At 35.2% G+C, this 26,996-nt stretch overlaps 1 protein-coding gene across 2 annotated transcripts in view; it reads right to left on the bottom strand.

Annotated features, from left to right (window-relative positions):
* DNAH8 (dynein axonemal heavy chain 8) overlaps positions 1 to 26,996 on the bottom strand; it is a 491,513-nt gene that overhangs the window by 294,903 nt on the left and 169,614 nt on the right. For both annotated transcript variants that reach the window (XM_016431041.2, XM_016431044.2), the window contains exons 29-36: positions 18,654 to 18,889; positions 16,616 to 16,720; positions 13,880 to 13,993; positions 6,017 to 6,079; positions 5,063 to 5,163; positions 3,886 to 4,023; positions 3,190 to 3,430; positions 1,359 to 1,558 (exon numbers count right to left, since the gene is read on the bottom strand). In XM_016431041.2, the coding sequence (XP_016286527.1) occupies positions 1,359 to 1,558; positions 3,190 to 3,430; positions 3,886 to 4,023; positions 5,063 to 5,163; positions 6,017 to 6,079; positions 13,880 to 13,993; positions 16,616 to 16,720; positions 18,654 to 18,889 (1,198 nt within the window). The remainder of the gene's footprint in view (positions 1 to 1,358; positions 1,559 to 3,189; positions 3,431 to 3,885; positions 4,024 to 5,062; positions 5,164 to 6,016; positions 6,080 to 13,879; positions 13,994 to 16,615; positions 16,721 to 18,653; positions 18,890 to 26,996) is intronic.

Genomic DNA, 26,996 nt, shown 5'->3' with positions numbered 1-26,996 from the left:
AAGCAGAGCTGGCTTTGGTACCACCTGGAGTCATTCCCTCTTCCTCCACTCCCCTTGAAGGACTTCATTCATCTTTATCCCCCTTCCCAAAAAAGATAAAAGTAAAATATGCCTAATAAAACAAAATAATTATGAATTACAAGTAAAATTTTCCTTATTTGGAATAAGTTATATAGGAAAGTCCTCATACAACTAAATTAAGGCAGGCAATTGTCCTGGATTCTATTACATATGTTTTGTGCAAGTTTTGTGCAAGGGTGATTGGGGGATTCTGCCACCCCGAAGGTGGCATGATTCAGAGCCTTCTTAGCATCACACTCAGGTCCATTATAGGATGTGTGAGTGTGCATAGGAGAGCCATAAGAGATAGCCACAGCTCCACAAGAACAAGCATTTAATTCACTCCCTTCCAGGTTAGGATCCCACCTGTTGGGGGGACTGGAGTAGGCAGGTGGCCCCTACTGCTGGGGTGAGTTGACTTGGATTTCGATCACTGTGAGGAGAGGGACAACTGTTCTGGGGGTCTTGCTGTGAAACACCCTCATCTCAGGATACTATCTGGCTGACCTGCTTGGGTGGTGGGGTGGGTTGGCAAAGTCCTTGGCAAGGCTGAAAAAATCCAAGAGGACTGAAGATATGATGAATTTTCTCTATAACAGCAAGATGTATCCTGTTATGTCCTGTTATAGTATATAAGTGCTAGAGTGGCCCATCAATGTCAATGCTCCTATTTCAAGTGCCTAGTTCCCTCCCACTCCAAAGGAATGTGATCCAGTATCCAATGAAGACAGAATAATACCACCACCACCAGCAGCCAGCATTTACAAAGCAATTTAAAGTCTTCAAAGCACTTTACCTACTATGGAAGAGTCACAAGCACCCTGGGGGTAGAAGGAAGAGGAAAAGATTATTTGAATCCCTATTTACAGGCAAGAAAACTGAAGATAAAAAAGGTTAAGGAACTTGCCCGTGGTCACAAAACCACTGTCCAAAGCAGAATTCAAACCTAAGTCTTCCCCCAAGTCCAGGGCCCTTTTGACTATGTCTCCTAGACTACACAGTTCAATGTCTTTGAAACCTCAGAAATACTAAATTTCTATTTGGCAGCACACTTTTTTTGTTCTCTGAAGTTTCAGTGCTGGGGCTCAATGTAGTGGACAGAATCCTGCAAGAAGGGATATGTCTGCTGTTGAGAAGTGGTTTGGTTTAAAGAAGGCCTAATCCTGACCCATGGTTGTGGTATCCTGGGCTAATGTTGGGAAAGAGGCTAGTAATTAGCTACAGAACTGGTCTTCATAAAAACATTTTAAAGCAACAAATAAGAAACTAGAAAATGGAAAAAATATTTGCAAAATTACCTGTTACTCAGCAAAGAACCTAGGACCATTAAACTGTCTTCCATCAATGTAATAATTTCTGCTGATTCTGTTCCTTTTAACAGTAATTCTCCTTTTCCTTTAAACGCAGCAAAACTCAGATTCTGGTTGGTCCAGTTCTCAACTACTAGTTGAAGTTTAGCTTCAATATCCTTTTCCTTGATAGCTGATATACAGATATCCTACAGGATAGAATGAGATGCTTATAAAGTGCTTTGAAAAAGTTAGTTATAAATGCCACCTATTCTTGTTATTCATTAGTATTATCATTATTATCAAGGCAATATGGCATTAGAAAAAAAATCTGCCCCTTTTCCTTTAGAAATCTATCCCTAGAACCTAATCACTAAGCCCCCCCCCCCCCCCATATGTCTTCTCTGTCTCTAAATTGTTTTTGATTTTTGGTAGAAATGGCAAGAGTGGAGGGACAATGATGGAAGGAGAAAGGATGCTCTACCATCTGTCAATTTATAATCTGAGGGACCCCAAAGTCTGTGTCAACTTGGAATCTACCACCTCCAAGTTTAGCTGACTAGTTTGAAAGTTGAAGATCCCAAGTTTGCTCTTTTGTCCCAAGAGAGTTTGCCTTTAGCAAAGTTACAAGTTCATCCAGTCTCAGACAGAATAGACCTTTATAATGGCCCTAGTTAGGTGGACTTAGCAGATCTTAGTCAAATGCTAATTATCCTTTTGTCCTAGAAGTTTCTCTTATTGTATCAGAGTCCTTCCTTAGGTGGTCCAGCCCATGTCTGGATTTTTCCCTTCAGTATCTTCTCTGGCTATAGTTCCTTTCCCAAGCCTGTCAGTGTAGTTTGAAACTCCCATTTCCTTATAGCCATGGTAATGTCAATCAATCATATTTCTCTGCTCTCAGAGAATGTTTTGTGCAAGTTTTGTGCAAAAGTTATATACCCAAAAGGTATATAAGTTCCCTAAATTCTATGGTGCTTTGGAGCTGTCATCTAATGAGGTGGTACTCCCTGGGGTCAGTAGCCAGAGTAGCCAAAGCCTTGGGGCTCTGTGTGGATTTTGAGTGGGTGACTCTGTGTGGAGGCCTAAAGAAATTTGTACCGAACTCCTCTCCGGATTAAAGATTTTCTGACTATTTAATAGTTCTGTGTTTTTTTTTTGTTTGTTTTTTTCAGTTTAATACATCCCATCATGACACCACTTTAAAAAGCTCAAATATCATCTAATCCATCCCTTTCATCTAATAGGTGAAGAAACTGAGCCCCAGTTAAGGGAAGTGACTTGCCCACAATCACAAAGGCAGTAATCTTCCATTTTCATGCCTAATATTTGTAAACCTCAACATTTCTTAGACTTATAAATGTTGGAAATTGGGAGTGTGCTCTGAGAAGCTTGCTCTGAAGGAAGCTGAAGGTGGAGGCTCTAGGACTGTTTCTCCATTTTGGTCACGTGAGTAATAGGGACTGATCTCTTTTCTTTGCCCCAGCTATCTAAGGGCTTGGGCCTTTTGGCCCAGCCTAAACAGAGGGGGTATTTAAGCCCTATTCCCTTCTCTCCCTTTTTCTCTCTCTCTATCTCTAATTCCTTTCTTCCTCCTATTGTAATTAAACTCCATAAAAGATTGACTGCTGACTTGAGTTTTCATTTAGGAATTACATAGCTGAATTCCTTGGCGACCTTAAATTAATATATATCAGTCTTTTAAAGTGATTTCCTTGTCACATATTTCCCAATCCAAGATATTTAACTGTCTTACTCCAGTATGACTACTTTTATGAATAAAGGATTTATTTATCTGTTTAATCTATGATGACAGTTATGATATGCATAATAATGCTCCTACCTCAATATCATCCTTATGTTTAAGGAGTGGGGCCTCCATAATATTTCTCAAACAAAAAGAATCCGATTCTATATCAAATGTAGTTCCTGTTAGATCTGCAATTCGATCCCAGTGTCTTTGTTTCATTGCTTTGTTAGTCATCATTTCTAGCAAAGGACATGACTCACTAAAATCATCAATTCTTTTTTTAAGATCCAAATAGGCTTGCCAATCCTTCAGTCCTTTTGGAAGTCTGCGGCACCTTTGAGAGGAAAAATAACAAAATGTTTGTTTTACCTATAGATTTTTTTCACTTAATCTAACTATAGCAAAAGTTGGGGGATAAATAGCTGGAGACAATGTCATTGTGAGAACCATGATTTGTTTTGCCTTTATTTCCAAATACTAATTTCTATCAAATAGGAGAATTTTTCATACCCATACTTCTGGGTCTGCTATAGAAATAGTTAACTCATTAAGCAGTCATTTCTTGAGAGTCATATGTAGAAACAACATTGCACTGTCCTCTTTGGTGGAAAACAAAAGACAATTCTAACCCTTGAGGAATTACAGTCTAGCAGGAAAGATACATGAAAATGGAAATTACAAAGCAATCAGCTATTATAAGCATTAAATTTAAACAAAATAATAGACAATTGCTAGATCATTAAATATTAGAAAATATAGGAAAGTCATCTTAAATAGTTTTAAGCTCACCTATTTTGGAATTCTTGAAGTTCTAGATTAATCTTTTCAATATCTACATCTCCCCAAAGCATCTCATAATAACCACTTATGTTGCCCATTACAGTATCATATAATCCATACAGCTTTGACAGCAAACTCAGTTCCTTCCTAGGTAGGAGAAACCAATGGTTACATTTATTCAAATAATTTACAAAAATGTGCATAACAAGACACAAAGAAATAGAAATGTATATATGTATATTTGTGTCCTAGTCATAAATGTATATGTATATATACACATACATGTTTGCGTATGAAAACAAATGAATATTCATAACATGCATTCCAGTAACTAAAAGTTTATGTATCTCTATAGACTAGTTTTAATTGATCTTTTCTACACTGACATTAGGCCCACATTAACTCCATAAATCCTCAAGATTCAGCAGTCCCTTTCAAAGATGAAGTATAGGATATGAATCATCCAGCTATGCCAGCTTCTAAATCTTTATATTAAGTGTTTTGGAGTTTTCCTTAAGACCTGTGATTTAATCTGTGTAACAATCTCCAAATTAGTAACTCCCTCTAACAATGTAGATCAGCATATTGTCTGAAATTTAGAGGATTAGCCTAGAATCCCAACAAGTTAAAAGTATGACCTGTTGAGGTCACAGAGGCAATATGAGTAAGAAGTATAACTAATAAGTGTTTTCAAAGCTTTTCTGGATTAGTTGTCCCAGAGAAAGAAGAAATTATTACAGAATACTAAATTAGCTCTGGATGTTTCTAATATACAATAGGGTCCCTGTAACTATGGGGGATATGTTCAAAGGTCTACCACAGATTGCTGTAACTAGGAAACACCTACTGAGTCTATATCTATAGGTTTTTTTCTTTCCACTCCTGACCCTCCACTAGGTGCTACACAGCCTCTCACTCTCATACAAACAAAACCAAAGCTCTAAAAAGTAAAAGTGGAAAGCAGGCTTCAGATTGGGGATAACTGAAACTATAGAAAGCCAAACTTCAGCTCGTTAACTGTCTTGCATTTGATTTGTCTTTTCTGCAGGACTTAAATATTAAATGTTACAAGAAGGGACATTCTTTCAGAAAACTTGAGAGAGATTCTCTCAAAGTAGGCAGTGTTTGCAGCAAATATGTTCAATTTAAAATTGGCCTGTGGCTGATACATATTTTCCGAATTTACCTGGTTTTATGTAAAACTTCATAGTCAGTGACAGGCAATCCAAAGAGTTGTTCACCAGATGAGTATGTAACAAATTTCCTCCACAGATCATCAAAATTTGCCTAGAGTAAAATGAAATGTGTAAATTATGTAAAATTTCATTAATTCAGATATTATTGATTTAGAATATATCTGGCATACAAGGTACATATCTGCCACTAAAGAAAGTCCTATTCCTGGGCTTCATCTGTACAAGGATAAGAGTCAGAGTTCCCCCAAGACAGTGCCAGCAGAGCCTGGAAGATAAAGCCAATTAGGCTTAAAAGATGTTGAATATAAGACTGGATGAATGCAGAGTCTATATCTGTCACCTGAGACACAGACTAGTTAAGTGTAGGAAGTGGTGGTCATAAATTTTTTTTCATGGAATTCTATAGGCATTGATTATTACTGTTATGTACCAGGCCCCAGGCTAGGCACATTTACAATTATTGTTTCATTTGATCCTCACAACAACCCTGGGATTTAGATACTATTATTGTCATCTTATAGCTGAGAACAAACAGATTAAGTGCTTTGCAAGTGTCTGAGGTTGGATTTGAACTCAGATCTTCTTGACTCTAAGCCCTATATTCTCTCCATTTGGTCACCAGCTGCCTCTACATACTTAAGAAATCAGGGATTCATTGAATTATTAATAATAACATTAGGGAAGTGGAGATAAATATGGTTAGAACAGTAAGCTGTTGAGCAAATTAATATTCAGCTATATCACCACATAACATATAAAAATGTAGATGGAAGGTACTTATTTGAGTACAAACTCTCTAAGTATATTTAAGAATAATTTCCTTCAATATAATATTTTTCCTAGAGGAATCAGTCTTACCAACCCTTAAATTATTTTAAATATGATAACATGAGATATCTCATGGCTATAAGATATATTAATATTTTTAACAAAACCATTTTTACCTGAAATATCTGCAGTCTATTGCTGGCTTCCTGGGGTGCTATGTTTGGTACCATGGGCCCTTCCTGTGACAAACATTATAAAGAACACATATGGATTCTTACTCAGTAATTTTTAATTGACTTAGCCAGCTCATCTATTATCTTCTTGAATGATCTATGTAATTTATGTGTTTTTCTTAAAATTAAAACATTTTAGTTCTTATACCTTTCTATTCTTATGCTTATAGATTTGACATTATTTTCATAAGGAGCTGGAAGCATGAATACAACTACAATTTAAGTTGACAGTCAAAGATCTGGAAAGGTTTCATGCTGTGTGATTTGAACCACTAGCTATTAAAGAGTTATCTATTTCTTGTGGGCTATGAGTAATGCAGGAATGGTTAAAGAGGGAGATGACTGACATAATTCTTCCAACAGTTTATCTGTCATGACTTCTATGCCCAGGATAGAAATGCTTCCAGGTTTGTGAAATCCTTTGAAGGCAGGTATATTATCTGTTGTGGCATCTTTGAATTTCACATACTGTACAGGAGTCAAGTTCCCATAAGATTATATGTAATATTTTGCCATGAATAAGGAACTAATTTAGTGATTAAAAATTAATGGGGACCTCTCCTCACTATTGACCACTATTGACCTCAAAAGAACAAAAAAACAAAATCAGATAAGTGAAGGGGCTTTACTGTGGGGGACAGCCTTGAAGGTAGGCAAGGTTTGGACATTTCCACACTATCAGGAGGTAAAATTACTCCTACCAAAGCATGAGATGATCACTCCTCCCTCACTCCACCTAAGGAGCCAGAGTCAGAGTGAGTATGGGGCAATCTCTAAGTTCTCAGGGGCTGGCTGAGGACACAACAGACTTACCCCTGATAGCAGTGAGACTCGGTATCCCAGGAAGCTGAGGAACATGGATCTTGAGCAAAGAGATAGCACAGAGAGGGGCTGCCCACAGCAGATATTATAGAGCCTTAGGGCAAAAACTGTTCTGTAGCTAGATACACAGAAAGCTGCCTACCCTCCTTACTCAGACTTCTGGCTGGGAAGGGAAGAAAAAACTAACATAACAATGGTCACCAACACCCAAGAACTACAATCTACAACTACCAAAAAAAAAAAAAAGAAAAGAAAAAAAAAAGAAAAAGACTCTGAAGCTGGATAACTTCTGTGGAGAAAACAGCAGACTAAAGAGGAGACCATGGAGGGAGACAAACAAGCAAACAAATCCAAACTTTCAAAAAAAAATGGAAATTGGTCACAAGCACTTGAGGAAATTAAATCTGAGTGCAAGAACTAAGTAAAAAATATAGAAGAAACTTGGCAAGAAAAGTAAGAAATAGTTCAAAAAGGAAATAACAGTTTAAAAGACAGAATCTCCCAATTGGAAAAAGAAGCCCCAAAATCAAATGAAATGATAAGCAAATTGGAGACCAAAATTGACCTGCTGGAAGTCATGAAAATCAAGATAGAACAAACTAATATGGAAAATTAAAAGATCATAGCTAAAACAAGTATTTAAAGACTAGAATTGGGAAAGTAGAAGTTAATGATATCAAAAGACAGTAAGAATCAATAAAGCAAAGTCAAAACAATGACAAAATAGAAGGAAACATGAAATATCTCACTGAGAAGACAGCTGACCTGGAAAACAGGTCCAGGAGAGACAATTTGAGAATGATAGGTCTACCTGAAAACTTAGAAATAAACCGAAATCTTGACATCATACTTCAAGAAATTATCCAAGAAAACTGCCCCGATATTCTTGAACAAGAGGGCAAAATAGACATTTAAAGAGTCTGTAGATAACTCTCTACATCAAATCCTAAAAAGACAACCTCCAGGAATGTAATTGTCAAATTCAAGAACTTCTAAGCTAAGGAAAAAATATTGTAAGAAGCCAGAAAGAGACAATATCAAGGAACACTAATCAGGATTACACAAGATCTGGCAGTCTCCACACTAAAGGACCACAAGGTTTGCAATATGATATTCAGAAAGGTAAGAGAACTGAGTCTACAAACAAGGATAACCTACCCATCAGTACTGACTCTATACTTGCAGGGAAAAGTATTTAACAAAATAGAAGATTTCCACATATTTGTAAAGGAAAGACCAGAATTAAATGGAAAATTTGATGTGCAAATACAAAATTAAAGAGAAACATGAAAAGGTAAACAAGAAAGAGGGAGAAAAAATTTTAAGGGCTTCAGTAAAATCAAATTCTTAATATTCCTATATGGAAAAATGATATTTGTAACTCTCAAAAACTGTATTCACTATCATAGTAGTTAGAAGAATTTTTCATAGGTAGAGGTTGGGGTAGTAAAATTGGTTTAATATAATATGTAAAAAAAGAAAAGGGGTGGGAATAGAAGATGGCACCAAGAGAAACTGGAAGGAATAAGAAAATTAGGATAATCTATTCCACCAAAAGAGGCACATAAGTGGGGGAGGGAAAGAATACTGTTATCAGAAGCAGAGGAAGAGAGTGCTAATGGGTAATTCTTAAACCTTACTTTTAATTCTGAGAAGTAAGAGCATCTAGATCCATTGGGGTATCAAATTCTATCTTACCCTACAGGGAAATTGAGAGGAAAAAATCAAGGGGGGGAAGTGGGGTGGGAAGTACCAAAAAGGAGGAAAGTAGGGGGAAGAGGGAATTTAATAGACTGTAAAGAAAAATAAGAGGGTAATAAAAAGGGAGGGGGGTAGGAAGGGAAGTAAAATACGGGTGGGGATTAGGGGGACTGATTAAAAGCAAAACATTAGTATAGAAAGAAATAGTGAAAGAAGGGACAGAACTAGGAGAGAATATCAAAATGATGGGGAATATATAGGTAGTAATCATAACTCTGAATGTGAATGGGATGAACTCACCCATAAAACAGAAGCAAATAGCAGAATAGATAAGAAACCAAAATCCAACCATATGTTGTCTACAAGAAACACATATGAGGCAGGTAGACACTTATGGGGTAAAGGGAAGAGGCTGGAGCAAAATCTATTGGGCATCAACTGAAAAAAGAAGGAAGGAGACGCAATCATGATATCTGACAAAGCCAAAGTAAAAATTGATCTGATTTAAAACAGATAGGGAAGGTAATTACATCCTGATAAAAGTAGTATAGACAATGAGAGAATATCAGTACTCAATATGTATGCACCAAATGGCATAGCATTCAAATTTTTTAAAATAAAAACTATTAGCGCTTAAAGAGATAGTAAAACTATATTAATGGGAGGTCTGAACCTTCCTATATCAGATCTAGATAAATCAAACCAAAAAATAAATAAGAAAGAGGTAAGAGATGTGAATGAAATTTTAGAAAAATTAGAATTAATAGATATATGGAGAAAAATGAATAGGAACAAAAAGTAATACACCTTCTGTTCAGCAGCACATGGTACATTCACAAAGACTGATCATATACTAAGGCATAAAAACATTACAAATAAATGCAGAAAAGCAGAAATAATAAATGTAACCTTTTCAGACCATAATGCAATAAAAAGAATAATTAGTAAGGGTACAAGGAGAGGCAAATAAAAATTAATTGGAAATGAAACGGTATGATTCTCTGAAACCTTTTAAGAACAAATCATAGAAACAGTTAATAATTTTATTGAAGAAAAATGACAATGATGAGACATCATATCAAAATTCATGGGATGCAACCAAATCAATACTTAGGGGAAAATTTACATCCCTGAGTGCATATATTAACAAATAAGAGAGGGAAGAGGTCAATGAATTGGGCATACAAATTAAAAAACTAGAAGGAGAACAAATTAAAAACCCACAGCTAAAAAATAAATTGGAAATCCTAAAAATTAAAGGAGAAATTAATAAAATCAAAAGTGAAAGAACTATTGAATTAATAAACAAGTCTAGAAGCTGATAATTTGATAAAATAAAGTGCTGGTTAATCTAAAAAAAGGAAAGAAGAAAATCACATTAGCAGTATCAAAGATGAAAAGGGCAACATCACCTCTAATGAAGAGGAAATTAAGGTAATTATTAAGAACTATTTTGTCCAATTATATGGCAAAAAATACAGCAATCTAGGAGACAGAGAGGAATATTTACAAAAGTATAAACTGCCTGGATTAACAAAAGAGGAAATAGTATACTTAAATAATCCCATATCAGAAATAGAAATCAAACAAGCCATCAAAGAACTCCCTAAGAAAAAATTCCCAGGGCCAGATGGATTCATAAGTGAATTCTATCAAACATTTAAAGAACAACCAATCAAAATTCTATACAAACTATTTGACATAATAAGCAAAGAAGGAGTTCTACCAAATTCCTTTTATGACACAAATATGGTACTCGTTCCAAAGCCAGGTAGACTAAAAAACAGAGAAAGAAAAATACACACCAATCTCCTTAATGCAAAAGTCTGTTAAATTTAAAATTAAATCTTTAGAGTAAAAATATTATATTTTAGGATGTTTATTAAATGATTATTGGAAATCAAGGAATAAAGAGGATACACAATAAAAACCACATGCGCATGGCTGGTTAGCCATTTTCAGCCATCCCTGTGTTTATCTTACCATCATATTTGCTGCATTATGCAAGAAGAGAGGACGTGGGAGGCATTACTGCAAGTTAAATACCAATAACGTGATCTTGCCAATGAGAGGCAGAGAGAGAGGAGAGATTTTAGGGAATTCTGGGAAATACCAAGGACTACTGGAAAATGAAATCTAGGGTTCAAAATCTCCATTTATACAAGTCTTATATAGAATACTAGCAAAAAGACCCCAGCAAGTGATCATGAGGCTTATTATGATCAGGTGGAATTTTTACCAGGAATGCAAGGATGGTTTAATATTAGGAAAACCATCCACATAACTGACCATATCACCAAGCAAACCAATAAAAATGACATGATTATCTCAATAGATGAAGAAAAAGCCTTTGACAAAATACAACACTTATTCCTATTGAAAACACCAGAAAGCATAGGAATAGAAGGACTTTTCCTAAGAATAGTAAACAGTATATATCTAAAACGATCAGCAAGTATCATCTGCAATGGGGATAAATTAGAAGTCTTCCCAATGTGATCAGAAGTAAAACAAGGGTGACCATTATCACCGCTATTATTTAATATTGTACTAGAAACACTAGCAGTAGCAATCAGAGAACAAAAAGAAATTGAAAGTATTAAAATAGGCAATGAGGAGATTAACCTAACACTCTATGCAAATGATATGATGGTCTACTTAAAGTATCCTAGAGAATCAACTAAAAAGTTAGTAGAAAAAATCAACAGCTTTAGCAAAGTTGCAGAATACAACATAAACCTGCATAAATCATCAGCATTTCTATATATTTTCAACACATCTCAGCAGCAAGAGTTAGAAAGAGAAATTCCATTTAAAATCACCTTAGACAATATAAAATACTTAGGAATCTATCTGCCAAGACAAACAGGAATTATATGAACACAACTACAAAATACTTTCCACACAATTAAAACTAGATCTAAACAATTGGAAAAACATTAGTTGCTCATGGGTTGGACGAACTAACATAATAAAAATGACAATCCTACCCAAATTAATTTACTTATTAAGTGCCATACCAATCAAACTACCAAAAAACATTTTTGCTGAGATAGAAAAAATTATAACATAGTTCATTTGGAAGAACAAAAGATCAAGAATATCAAGGGAAATAGTGAAAAAAAAACAGGGGAGCCAAGCAGTACCAGATCCTAAACTGTACTATAAAGCAGTGGTCATCAAAACAGTATGTCACTGGCTAAGAGACAGAAGGGAGGATCAGTGGAATATACTTGTAGTAAATGACCTAAGCAAGATAGTGTAAGATAAACCCAAACATCCCAGGTTTGGGGACAAAAACCCCACTATTTGACAAAAACTACTGGGAAAATTGGAAGACAGTATGGGAGAGATTAGGTTTAGATCAACATCTCACACCCTACAACAAGATAAATTCAGAATGGGTGAATGATTTAAATATAAACAAGCAAATCAAAAGTAAATTAGGTGAATATAGAATGGTATACCTGTCAAATCTATGGGAAAGGAAAGATTTTAAGACCAATCAAGAGATAGAAAAAAATCACAAAATATAAAATAAATAATTTTGATTACATTAAAGTACAAAACCTATGCAACCAAAATTGGAAGGGAAGAAACAAATTGGGGAAAAATCTATATAATAATAAAACCCTCTATTCAAATTTATGAGCTAAATCAATTGTACAAAAAATCAAGCCATTCTCCAATTGATAAAAGGGCAAGAGATATGAATAGACAGGTTTCACATGATGAAATTAAAACTATCAATAAGTATAAGAAAAAGTGTTCTAAATCACTCCTTAGAGAAATGCAAATTAAAACAACTTTGAGGTACCACCTCACACCTAAAAGATTGACTAATATGACAGCAAAGGAAAGTAATGAATATTGGAGGGAATGTGGCAAAGTCAGGACATTAATGCATTGCTGGTGGAGTTGTGAATTGATCCAACCATTCTGGTGGGCAATTTGGAACTATGCCCAAAGGGCTTTTTAAAAGACTGCCTGTCTTTTGATCCAGCCATAATACTGCTGGATTTATAACCAAAGAGATAATAAGGAAAAAGACTTGTACAAAAATATTCATAGCCACACTCTTTGTGGTGGCAAAAAAATGGAAAATGAGGGGGTATCTCTAGATTAGGGAATGGCTGAACAAATTGTGGTTTCTGTTGGTGATGGGATACTATTGTGCTCAAAGGAATAATAAAGTGGAGGAATTCCATGTGAACTGGAACAACCTTCAGGAATTGATGTAGAGCAAAAGGAGCAGAACCAGGAGAAGGTTGTGTATAGAGACTGATACATTATGGCACAATTGACTACTAGCAGCAGTGCAATGATCCAGGACAATTCTGAGGGACTTAGGAGAAAGAACACTCTCCACATCCAGAGAAAGAACTGTGGGAGTAGAAACACAAAAGAGAAACACATGGTTTGATAGGGATATGTTTGGGGATATAGACTCTAAATGATCACCCTCGTACAAATAGCAATAATATGGAAATAGGTCTTGATCAATGAATGACACATGTAAAACCCAGTTGAATTACAGGAGGAGGGTGGGAGTAGGGCAGAGAATTAATTAAACAAAAAATAATGGGTTGTTAAAAAATGTGCAATCATCTGCTTTCTAGAGAAGTGGGGTCCAATTCTTTTGGGTAATGGATGGGATTCTAAACTCATGGGAATAAACAAAAAAAAGGTGTTTTGAGGTTTTGTGAAAGGACATAAAAGTAGAAGATGAGTATCTTTGTAGTCAGATGCTACTACACATGTGGAAGGCGTAGACAGATGCCTGTTCTATTTCCCCCTCTCTTTGTACTGGTGATATGGAAAGAGAATTTTCATATGCAAACAAGCTTCAAGTCTTTTTTTTTTCAATAGAATACTGGGCAAGTCTATATAATGAAGAAGGAAATGCATTTGAACTGTGAAGTCAAGAAGGCATGAGCAGTGTATTGGTGTTCTGCCTACAAAACAGTAGGACTTTCAAGGAAACAGTTCAAGAAGTGTTGGCTTATTATTAAACTAGTCTGACCCCTCTCATTCTGAAGCTACAGAATTACCACAGGCAAGGAGAGACACAGACTAATTTTCAGCTCCTGGATGTTCTTTTCTTTACTGATCTTTTTTTCCGATGTGGGTATACACAGAGTAGCAGAAATCTTCCACACTTCACTAACAGTATGCCACCTCTGCTTCATTCTCTATTAATAACCATACTTTCCCCCAAATTAAGCTATTTAATTTTTATAATTATGACAACACATCTTAGGCATACAATATTAATTAAATTACCAGTTCATATTGTTCTGCAAAAGTGGATACATCTTCACGAAAAACTTCAACTGACTCAAGGAGATTGCTTTTAAATTTGGGTTGAACTTGTACTAGTTCATCTTGCACCATGCACTAGAAAGAAAATAAAGATAAATGAAAAGATTAAATTTGGGTCTTTTATGCAAATGAAATTAGTGAAAAAAGAAAAGTAATCTTTTAAGACTGTAGAAAAAAGTAATAAATCAGAAAATATTTGAGTATCTGTGTGCTTAAGGCTAACATGGGTACTAAAAGGAAATACAAAATTAAGAGACGATATATAATTCATACTATCCAAGAGCTTTTAATAATAACAAAGTTGGGAATTATTAACGTCATTCAGTCATTTTCAGTCATGTCTGATTCTCCATGACCTCATTTAGGATTTTCTTCTTTTTTATCTATTTTCCCCAATTATATTTAAAAATAATTTTTAACATTCATTTAAAAAAATAATTCCAAATTCTGTCTCTCCCCTCCTTGCTCCTTGAGAAGGTAATTAATTTGATATTGATTATACATTTTCAGCCATGTAAAAGACATTTCCATATTAGTTAAGTTGAAAAAGAATACATAGGCCAAAAACATCAAGAAAAACAAATCAAGTTTTAAAAGTATGCTTCAATGTGCATTCAGACTATCAAATCTTTATGCTTCAATATGCTTTCACTCTATCAGTTCTTTGTAGGTAGATGGTATTTTTCATCATAATTCCTTTAGAAATATCTTGTAGAGGGCAGCTGGGTGGTTCAGTGGATTGAGAGCCAGGCCTATATATTGGAGGTCCCAAATTCAGATCTGGCCTCAGACACTTCCCAGCTATGTGATCCTGGGCAGGTCACTTAATCCCATTGCCTATCCCGTACCCCTCTTCTGTCTTGGAACCAATATGCAGTATTGATTCCAAAATGGAAGGTAAGGGTTTAAAAAAGTGTCAGTTGATAATCATTACAGTATTGCTATTTCTGTGTATAGTTTCCTGGTTCTGCTCACTTTGCTTAGCATCAATTTTTATCTGTTTGGATTTTTCCAAAACCTTCCTACTCAACATTTTTTATACGAAAATAATATTCCATAAAAATCACATACAACTTCAGCTATTACCCAATTGATAGGCATCCCCTCAACAATTCTTTGCTACCACTAAAAGAACTTCTATAAATATTTTTGTACATACAGGTTCTTTTACTTAAAAAAAAAAAAGATCACTTTGAGATATAGATCTACCAATGGTGTTTCTGGGTTGAAGAGTATGCTGTTTTATAACCTTTTGGGAATAGTTCCAAATTGGACCAATTCACAAATATACCAATAGTGTATTAGTGTCTCAATTATCCCACATCCTCACTAACAGTAGTCATTTTCCCTTTATATTAATGCTAATTTGATAGTGAAAGGGGATACCTCAGAGTTATTTTAATTTGTATCTTTGTAATCAAGAGTGATTTAGAACTATTTTGTTAGTGTGGCCATGGATAGCTTTGATTTCTACATTTGAAAACTGCCTGTTTTAGGATAATTTCAGAAAAGAGCTAGAAAGATGTCCATAGACTGAAGCAAAGTGAAATAAACAGAACTAAGAAAATACCACTAATAGCAATATTGTGGCATGATCAACTGTGATAGACTTGGCTATTATCAGCAATGTGATTATCCAGGGCGGTTCTATGGGACTTATGACAAAGAATGACCTCCACCTCCAAAGAAAAAACTGTTGGAGTCAGAATGGAGATGAAAGCATATGATTTTTCAATTGTGTGTTTGGATTTACATTTTGGCATTTTGGCTTTATAAGATTACTCACTAAAATAAACAAGATGGAAATATGTTTGTATGTTAAAATGTGTTTAACCCAGATCAAATTTCCTGTCTGCACTTGGAAGGAGAAGGGAAGGGAAGGAGGGTTAGATAAGTTCAATCATATAACTTAGTAAAACTTATGTAGAAATATATTGTTACATGAAATTTGGGGAAAAAAAATGCCTATTCTTATACTCTGACTGCTTGTCAATTAAGGAATGACTTACATTCTTATAAATTGACTTCATTTTCTATTTATTTGAAAAACTTGCTATAAAGTTTTTACAAATTTTAATTTTAATAAATTTCCACATATGTTTTCCAAAGTTATATGATCCATATTGCCTCCCTCTTTTCTTTCCTCTCTCCCTCAGCTGACAAGCAATTCAATCTGGATTATATATGTATTATCACGCAAAGCATATTTCCATATTATTCATTTTTATAAGCAAATAATCTTATAAAACCAAAACCCCCAAACACATACCCAAATAAACAAGTGATATAAGTTTTCATCTGCATTTCTACTCCAACAGTTCTTTCTCTGGAGGTGGATAGAATTCTTTTTCACAAATCCCCCAGATTTGTTCTGGATCATTTCTTCTTCTTCCACTGGATTTATCTTTAAAAATTCCCCTTTATCATACTTAACTTTTTTTTTTCCAATTCTGTGCTCATTGAAGTGTTTTGGCATTCTCTTAACACTATCCTTATAATTCAGTGCCACAAAATTTTAGTTGAATCAAAGCATATGAACACCCCTCCCAAAATTTATTTTAATATATTTGACCTATAGGATATAAACATTTCCTGAGTTTTAATATATTTAACATGGAACAAAACAGTATAAATACAATATATAATTCATGTCCAGTGACCTTAGGAGCAAAAAGAGGAGATTGAACCTGTACTTACAGCTTTGCTTTGCAATTTGTTAAATGAGTATCTTAGTGTATCAACTGCTTCAGATTCTTCTTTGGTTACCTCAACTTCAAATCTATTTAAAATGGTATAAGCTTCCTAGAATAAGAGGGAAATTTTCATTCATTTATAAGATACTTAAAAAATATATGGGAAAAAATGAAAACCTTGGACCTTGTGTATATACCAAAGGGAGCCTAAAGACTATCCAGAAAATCCTAAGGAAATGTATTTCTCTCATCATGTTTCAGTTATGAATAGCAGTATGGGTGAATAATTCAACAATTATAGAAGTAAAAACTCATGTTTTAATATGTTTAAGCAGAGGTTCAGGAGGTAGAAAAATAATCTAGAACAAAAGGTAAGATTCTAAAGCAGATTTGTTTACAGGCAAAACTACACAGAGTTACTGAGAATTAATTATTTTATATACTGTAATATTTTATACTATGTATTTTTTTCTTTCATACTATAAAGCTTTTTTAAAGATTCATAATACCACTTCTTTTAATTGTCATAAAAGTTCAACAAACTTAGTGACATAATTTGATACATCCTCTAAGCAAACACAGTTCAATAGACTCAATAGGTAAACTAAATGTGAGAGAGAGAGAGAGAATCCAGAGACTTTTGAAATGAAAGCCTGGAGGAGCTGCAAGGGTTGCAGCAGCAGGGTTTACTTTGGGAAAGGGAAAACATTCAGAGAGAGATGGTTGGCTCTTGACTGAGACTTGAGAGGGTCCATTCTCTGACACAATACCAATCCCAGAAACCTTTCTCTCCCTGAAATCTGATCCCAATCCTCTCAAAGCAACAAGTGGACAAAAAAACCCTGAAGAAAGAAATAGTCCACAAGAAGACTGTCACAATCTCCCTTTACCCTGAACTTGGGACACCTGCTGAGACAGCCAAATGCTGAATCCCTCAGGGGCTCAGGCCACCAAACCTGAGTTACCTAACTTTGAGGGGGGGGTGAAGGATATTATCTCAATAGGGATCCCTTCCTCCCTATTTCCGTCCTGAACCCCAATCTACTATCCATTTTGGCCTTGCCCTTCATCCCTGTTCTCCTGGAATAAACCTGTTATCAAGACCAGAACTGACTCAAGCCTCATTGAAAAGGCAGTCACAGCTGCGGTGTGGGAGAGAAATGACCTCTTTCTCCCTAGAAGAAAGAAGCTTATCATTTAGAAGAGTCTGTAGTGAATGAAAAGGCAGGCATAGTGAGGGGGTTAAATAAAATACTGAAGGGTGAAAAAGACAGACTCTTGGCTTAACCACAACACTATCTCCTCCTCCTTTGTCCTTGCCCTGTGAGAGGGAAGACTCCATTCTTTCCCTCTCCTCTCCCCCCAGACCTTTATTACTTAAGTCAGATTTATAGATTAAACTACCTTTGAAGGTTTCACACAATGGATTGATTGAGAAGGGAAATTTACCCAAACCTACAGCATCTGTGTTCAGATGAATCCTTTCTCTAGTCAAATTACAAAAAAACAAAAAACAAAAAACCCTTTTTTACTTCTTATCTGAGGAATGTTCAAGGCTTTAAAGTAAATTTCGCATTCCATGGGTCAGGTATCAATGAACTCAAAAGTTTTCCAACTAGAAGAAGAAATAGCCCTGACCTTCCTCCAAATTATAAAAATTAACAAAATAAAATCAAAGATGAAAAATTATCATGATAGCAACTATAAATAATAAACAGAATACCCTGTAGTCCCTATGAAAACATGAGTTGCCTGTGTAAGTCCATGTTCATGGTCAAGAAATAGGGAATGTGACTTAGGTAAGGGCAACTGACTGCAACACAGCAGAGAAACTCAGGGGCCAGTAGCCAGTGCTGCTGGGGGTATGAAGGCTGAGCCAGTGCTCCCCTGTCTGCTCTTTATTCTTAACTTGTCCATTGCTAACCTTCACTGGGGAGTTATCTGAGGTATAGTACCCTTGAGTGAGATGGTGCTAGCCAGCCTGTAGCTTCTGAGAAAATAACTCATAGTTTCAAAAATATTATTATTTCAAAGTTTCTTACTTCAATAGGTCCTAATATCATGTCCATTTGTATTTCATTATCACGTATATGGGCCAAGGCTTCCATTGCAAATCTGACATCATCTAAGTCACGAATGGGCCTAGATAATTTTTTTAAGTACTCTGTTATAAATGTTATCATGTCAGTCATTTTCTTTTTGTATTCTTCATTCAAATATCGACAGAGCAACATCTTCCAGGCTTTAGCTTCAATTGACAAAGCTAATTTCATTGGACCTGGTGAAGACAAAGAAAAAAAAATACTCTATAGATTAACACTGATTTTTTGAAACTATTTTGTCCATTTCCTTCATTATATAAACCTCTAGAAAAATCACACTTTAGCTAGTATTTTCCTTACTTTAGTTTATACATTTATATTTCTAACCTAACATTTTTTAATGATTTAGATCTTTAGCAAGGGTGAAGTTACCACTTGGTAACAAATTAAGACTTTAGAAGAAAATATCTTTCACTCTTTCAGGCTACTACAAACTATACAAAAATAGAGTAACTGATATTATCAAAAGACTGAGGGGAGAAAAACCCAAACTAAATATATCTTCCTCTATCATTATCAAAATAAATGGTCAAAAATGCTTTTGAAGCTTGTAAAAATTAAATTATATCTCTAATAATAAAAATATGTTTTACGAGGTTTATTAAGGATCATTAGAAATCAAGGAATAAAGAGGATACAAAATAAAAACCACATGCCAATGGCTGGTTAGCCATTTTCAAACTTTCCTCACCTTACCACCATTACTGCTCATGCTACATCATGCAAGAAGAGAGGATGTGGGCGGCATTATTGCCAGTTAAATACCAAAAATGTGATCTCGCCAATGTGGAGACACAGGAGAGATTATAGGGAATTCTGGGAAATACCAAGGACTTCTGGGGAATGAAGTCTAGGGTTCAAAATCTCCATTTATACAAGCTTCTTACATTACACAGAGATGTAGTCAATAAATTTAACAAAAAATTATTCAATACTATGGTAGGAACAGTATCTTAATCCTTACTCAATGCAAGCTGGGATAATTTTTCATTAAAAGATATTGAGATTTAGTTGGCTCAGGAGATTGTCAATGCCATTGACACATAGACTGAGTTCTGCATTCAGAACAAAAAGCACAGACAAGAAGTGGTGGGGGACAAGCGGGAAAGTTTCTAACGGTTGGTTGGTAGATCCTGATGTTGTCTAAATTTGCTTTGCTCAGCTGAATAAAGTCTAGGTGTCCTCAGCTTTCATTATTCAATATCTTTCTTCTGTTATGGCTAAGTAAATCTCTTTTTGTTAATGATTAATATATCAAACCAAAACTACCAGACAACTGACCTGAAGTAGGCCTAGCCTAGTACAGTTGGTGGTCAGTGGTCATATAGGATTAGAACACAGCTCACTGAAGTAGGGTATACACAGTACAGAGGAAAATGAGCCTGAATTATTGTTGTTGTTTAGTCATTTTCAGTTATGTCTGACTCTTCATGACCCTTTTGGGGGTTTTCTCACTAAAAGCACTAGAATGATTTGCCCTTTCCTTTTCTAGATCATTTGACAGATGAGGGAACTGAAGCCAACAGGGTTAAGTGACTTGCTCAGGGTCATACAGGTAGTAAGTTGTCTGAGCCCAGATTTGAACTTGAGTCTTGCTGACTCCAGGCCCAGCATTCTATCTACTTCACCTAAGTGCCTCTGAATTAGCCTTCATAATTCTAGTGCTGCTTTTGGTGATGCAGCTAGAAATGGTGGTTCTTGTATTATAAGGCATGCTCCTCCTCCACTCTCATTCCTAGGAGAGAAAATAAATTACTTGTTGCCATTTAGCAAGTAGGGGCTGAATACGCTCTGTAGTCCTTAAGAACTGTAGTGTGAAGATAATTATGTTAACCTGTTTTAGACCTTTACACTTTGTTGGGCTTCCCAACCTGATAATTAAAGCCTCCTCTAAATTTCATTAGGGGATGGATCTCTTCCCAATACAGTTTACCTTCAAAGCAACCTATAGGGGTTGAATTTTTTTGGGATGGAGAAAAGAGCTTTTCCTCTCATTAGAAAAGGCCAAACTCACCAAAAGTCATTGTGCTCAGAGACTTTGTATTATTATTATTATTATATATGAAACATAGTACAGATGATTATTTTAATTTAATTTATTTATCTATAAGTATTTTTCCATGATTACATGATTCATTTTCTTTCCTTCCTCTTTTCTCTCCCCTCTCCTGGAGCCAACAAGCCATTACACTGGGTCATACATGTATTATCACTCAATACCTATTTCTATATTATTCATTTTTGTAATAATTTTTTAAAAACCCAAACCCCACATCTAATACCCATATAAACAAGTGAAAAATTAAATGTTTTCCTTCTGTGTTTCTGCTCCCACAGTTCTTTCTCTCGATGTGGATTGCGTTCTTTCTCTTAAGTTCCTCAGAATTGCCCTGGATCATTGCATTGCTATTAGTATCAAAGTCAATTATATTTGATCATTCCATAATGTTTCACTTTCTGTGTATAATGTTCTCTTAGTTCTGCTCATTTCACTCTGCATTAGTTCACTGAGGTCTTTTCAGTTCATATAGAAATCAAACTGTTCATCATTCCCTTACAGCACAATAGTATTCCATCACCCTCATTTACCACAATTTGTTCAGCCATTCCCCAATTGAGGGACACCCCCTCATTTTCTAATTTTTTTACCACTACATAGAGCATAGCTATGAATATTTTTGTACAAACATATTTCATTATTATCTCTTTGGGTACAAACCCAGACCAAATATATATGTAATATGTATAATATTGACAATTATATTATTGTACAAATGTATACATTTATATAACTAAGCATTATTATGATATACATAGAAAGATAAGTTCATATTATGAGATGGCAAATTCTGAGAGTGGAGAATGAGAGCTATTACTGCTCTTTTAATTAGGAAGAGAAACAGAACACTGGAGAACTTAAAACCCTTCAAATGTCACTGACTTTTAAGTTCTGTTTTTCAAAAATGATCCTCAAGTGCTTGTTGTATAGCTAATGCCATTCTCTTTAGTTAGATGAGAAAAGCACTGAAAGCACTGAAAAATAGCTAAAGCTTTCCCAATAATTTTTTTAAAGTATACCTTAGTAAAGAAAAAGGGACCAAGAGTTGAGCTTCATCTTTATGTTGTGGGACTTTGATAAATGGTAATAATAATATTATCTCCAAATTATCCTGCCTATAATTAGTTGCTTAAATGTAGTCCCTCTTACTAGAATGTGAGCTCCTTGAGAGTAGAGACTGTTTTTTTGTTTGTTTGTTTGCCATTTTTCATATCCCCGGTGTTTAGTGTAGTGTCTAGCCCATAGTAGGCACATTAAAAGCCTGACACCCAAGAGCTAAAGTTCACATAGTGCTTTAAGGTTTGTAAAGTGCTTTAATATTTTATCTCATCCACCTGAGGCAGTGAGGTTAAGTGACTTGCCCATAGTCAATTACTAAAAGTAGGTGTGGTAGGATTCAAACTTAGGTGTTCCTGATTTCAAGTCTAGACTCTATCCACTAGCGTAATAACACTCTATATTTCCTTGGCTAAATTCCTGTTATAGCTTCATCATTACCTGGTTCCAAATAAAATCTAATTTATTTTAAAAATTTATTGACAAAAAAATTTATTGACAAAACTAGAAGCATTGATAAATTTTAATAATTTACCTTACACAGAAGAAAATTAAAAAGTAGTTCTAAAAATGAATTCCCATGGTTAAACAATTATGACATTGACAGAATACCATATAGCTAGGGAAAATGGCAAGTTTATCAATACATGAAAATGTGTATGTGGAATAAAAAGGCAGAGTATATTAATTAGAATTCTTATGTAAAGAGTGTAAATTTAATGTTCAGTATATTCTTTGTGTAAACTGGCTTAATTTTATAATTACATAAAACAGAGATTAGGAAAATGGACTATGGAAATAGTTCTTTTAAAAGGGGCTCCTAAATTACTAGTATCATATGAGAAATAACATTTGAAAGAATTGGTTTTGATGTTTTGATTTGTGTTTTCCCATAAAAGTAAAGTTCTACTAATCTTAGTTCTTATCTTTCTGAACTATTTTGGGCTATTCACTTAGAATCAGATCACCAGAGAACTGCAGTATTCTTGGTTCAGTAAGAAGGAAGATGAAATTCAGTTTTATGCTGATAGTAACGATCCAAAGACCTTTTATGATGTCCTGAAGGATATTTATGGGTCAAAGATCTATGGTGCGTCTCAACTACTCGGAGATGAAGAAGACGGATTAACAAGTAATAAAGACATGATCCTGAAGAGATGTGCTGAACACTTCCATAATGTTTTCAGTAGATCATCATCAAACAATGTTATCACTATTGTCCATATATCTAGCTGAATTTTCAAAAAAAAAAAAAAGGAAGAGGTTTTTTGAGTGCCATTAGGCTCCTCTCATGTGGTGAAGCACCTGGTGTTGATTCCATTCCAGGAGAAATTTATAAGGTAGAAGGTTCACTGTTCACACAAAAGCTGACTGAAAGTTTCTGGGTTACATAACAAAAGGAGGCTATTCTCCAGATCAAGGATGCCTCCATTATCCATCTCTATAAGAGAAAAAGAAATAAATTGTCCTGTGATAATCCTGAGGGAGTCTCTCTTTTAGTCATTACTGGCAACATTTTTGCCAGAGTCCTCCTTAATATGCTGATCCTTCAAAATGGTCAATATGGTGTTTGCTGTCTGACAACTCCAGAAGAAGTGCTAGAAACAGAACAGAGGTTGGTATTCAACATTCATCAAGGTGCCTTTGATACTCTCAGCTGTGAGGGCTTGTGGAAGATCATGGCAAAATTTGGTTGCCCAGAACAAGTCCATCAATATTGTATGTAACCTCCATGATGGTATATTTGCATGAGTTCTGGATAACAGATGATGCACTCATGCTTTCCCAGTCACCAATGAAGTGAAGCAGGGCTGTGTGCTAGCTGCCATGCTATTTTTTAGCATAATGTTTTCAATGTTGTTGGATGCCTTCAATGAAGATAAAAATGTCATCAAGGTCAGTTACTGCACTGATGGTAATTTATTTAACTTCAATGCACTACAAAAGCCAACACCAAAGTAGAGGGAAAGCTAGTACATAATTTGGTGTTCACAGAAGTTTGTGCACTCAATGTAGCCTCTTATACTGAGACACAACAGAATATTGATTCTCTAACCCCTTGTGTTAATTTTTGCCTGTCAACAAAAAGATTCTCTACCACCAGCACCAGACCACCTATATCACAGCCATCAATCATAGCAAATAGAGAAAATTTGAATGTTGCGGATAAGTTAACTTAACTTGGCAGTATACTTCCCTAGGGTTGTATCCATAGATGATGACATTATTTTTTGTTTTTCTTTATTTTTTCCCATTTGAATTAGTTTATTTAGTCAATGTAGGACATTATGGCTTGGTTACAATAATCACATTATTTCCCTCTCTCCTGTCCACCCACCCTTCCCTCAGCCAACACGCAATTTCATTGGGTATTACTTATCCTTGATCAGAACCTATTTCCATGTGGTTGATGTTTGCAGCAGGATGTTCAATTAGACTATACATCCCCAAACATTTCCCTTCAATCCATGTATTCAATCAGTTGTTTTTCTTCAGTGTTTCTACTCCCACAGTGTTTACTCAGAATGTGGATAGTGGTATTTCTTGTTGATTCCTCCAGGTTGTTCAGGATCACTGCATTGCCACTAATGGAGAAGTCCATTACATTCAATTGTATCACAGTGTATCAGTCTCTGAGTACAATGTTTTACTGGTTCTGCTCCTATCACTCTGCATCAATTCCTGGAGATTGTTCCAGTTCCCATGGAATTCCTCCACTTTATTATTCCATTAAGCACAATAGTATTCTATCACCAACATATACCACAATTTGTTCAGTCATTCCCCAATTGAAGGGCATCCCCTCATTTTTCAATTTTTTGCCACCACAAAGAAAGAAGTTATGAATATTTTTGTAGATGTCTTTTGCCTTATTATCTCTTTGGGGTACAAACCCAGCAGTGCTATGGCTGGATCAAAGGGCAGACAGTCTTTTATCGCCCTTTGGGCATAGTTCCAAATTGCCCTCCAGAATGGTTGGATCAATTCACAACTCCACCAGCAATACATTAATGTCCCAACTTTGCCACATGCCCTCCAGCATTCATTACTTTCCATTGCTGTCATGTTAGCCAGTCTGCTAGGTGTGAGGAGATCCCTCAGAGTTTTGATTTGCATTTCTCTGATTATAAGAGATTTAGAACACATTTTTCCTGTGCTTATTAATACCTTTTATTTCATCATGTGAAACCTGTCTATTCATATCCCTTGCCATCAATTGGAGAATGGCTTGATTTTTTGTACAACTGGTTTAGCTCTTTATTAATTTGAGTAATTAGACCTTTGTCAGAGGTTTTTATAATGAAGATTGTTTCCCAATTTGTTGCATCCCATCTAATTTTGGATGCATTCGTTTTGTTTTTACAAAAACTTTTTAATTTGATGTAATCAAAATTATTAATTTTACATTTTGTGATTTTTTTCTAGTTCTTGCTTGGTTTTAAAGTCTTTCCTTTCCCAAAGATCTAACAAGTATACTATTCTGTGTTTGCCTAATTTGCTTATACTTTCCTTCTTTATATTCAGGTCATTCACCCATTCTGAGTTCATCTTGGTGTAGGGTGTGAGATGTTGATCCAAACCTAATCTCTCCCAAACTGCCTTCCAATTTTCCCAGCAGTTTTTATCAAATAGTGAGTTTTGGTGCCAAAAACTGGGATCTTTGGGCTTATCATAGACTGTCTTGCTGAGGTCATTTACCCCAAGTCTATTCCATTGGCCTCCTTTCTGTCTCTTAGGAATTGTTTTGATGACCACTGCTTTATAGTATAGTTTGAGATATGGGACTGCAAGTCCTCCTTCCTTTGCATTTTTTTTTCATGATTTCCCTGGATATCCTTGATCTTTTGTTCTTCCAAATGAACTTTGTTATGGTTTTTTCTAATTCAGTAAAAAAGCCTTTTGGGGGCAGCTGGGTAGCTCAGTGGATTGAGAGCCAAGCCTAGAGATGGGAGGTCCTAGGTTCAAATCTGGCCTCAGACACTTCCCAGATGTGTGACCCTGGGTAAGTCACTTGACCCCCATTGCCTAGCCCTTACCACTCTTCTGCCTTGGAGCCAATACACAGTATTGACTCCAAGATGGAAGGTAAGGGTTTTAAATTTTAAAAAAATGAAATAAAATTAAAAAAAAAGTCTTTTGGTACTTCAGTGGTTATGGCACGGAATAAGTAAATTAATTTGGGTTAAGATTGTCATTTTTATTATGTTAGCTCGTCACAACCATGAGCAATCAATGTTTTTTTTTCAATTGTTTAGATCTAGTTTTAATTGTGTGGAGAGTAACTGTGTTCATATAGTTCCTGTGTTTGTCTCGGCAGATAGATTCCCAAATATTTTATATTGTCTAGGGTGATTTTAAATGTACTTTCTCTTTCTAATTCTTGCTGCTGAAATGGGTTGGAGATATATAGAAATGCAGATGACTTATACGGGTTTATTTTGTATCCTGCAACTTTGCTAAAATTGTTGATTGTTTCCACTAGCTTCTTGGTTGATACTCTAGGATTCTTTAAGTAAACCACAAAGAATGATAGCATGGTCTCCTCATTGCCAATTTTAATACCTTCAATTTCTTTTTCTTCTCTAATTGCTACTGCTAGTGTTTCTAGTAGAATGTTAAATAATAGAGGTGATAATGGGCATCCTTGTTTCACTCCTGATCTTACTGGGAAGGCTTCTAATTTATCCCCATTGCAGATGATGTTTGCTGATAGTTTCATATATATACTGTTTATTATTTTTAGGAAAGGCCCTTCTATTCCTATACTTTCTAGTGTTTTCAATAGGAAGGGGTGATATATTTTATCAAAGGCTTTTTCTGCATCTATTGAGATAAACATGTGATTTATGTCAGTTTGCTTGTTAATATGGTCAACTATGTGGATGGTTTTCCTAATATTGAACCATTATTGTATTCCTGATATGAATCCTACCTGGTCATAGTGAATAGCCCTTGTGATGACTTGCTAGAGTCTTTTTGCTAGTGTCCTACTTAAGATTTTTGCATCTATCTTCATAGTTTTCTTTCTCTGATTTTGACCTGCCTAGCTTTGGAATCAGTATCATATTTGTGTCATAAAATGAATTTGGTAGAACTCCTTCTTTGTTTATTCTGTCAAATAGTTTGTATAATATTGGAATTAGTTGTTTTTTTAATGTTTGACAATT

This window comes from Monodelphis domestica, chromosome 2 (genome assembly GCF_027887165.1).
Source record: "Monodelphis domestica isolate mMonDom1 chromosome 2, mMonDom1.pri, whole genome shotgun sequence".
Taxonomy (NCBI): Eukaryota; Metazoa; Chordata; class Mammalia; order Didelphimorphia; family Didelphidae; genus Monodelphis; species Monodelphis domestica.
Note: the sequence above shows the minus strand (reverse complement) of the source record. Positions and strands in the feature narration are given on the sequence as shown.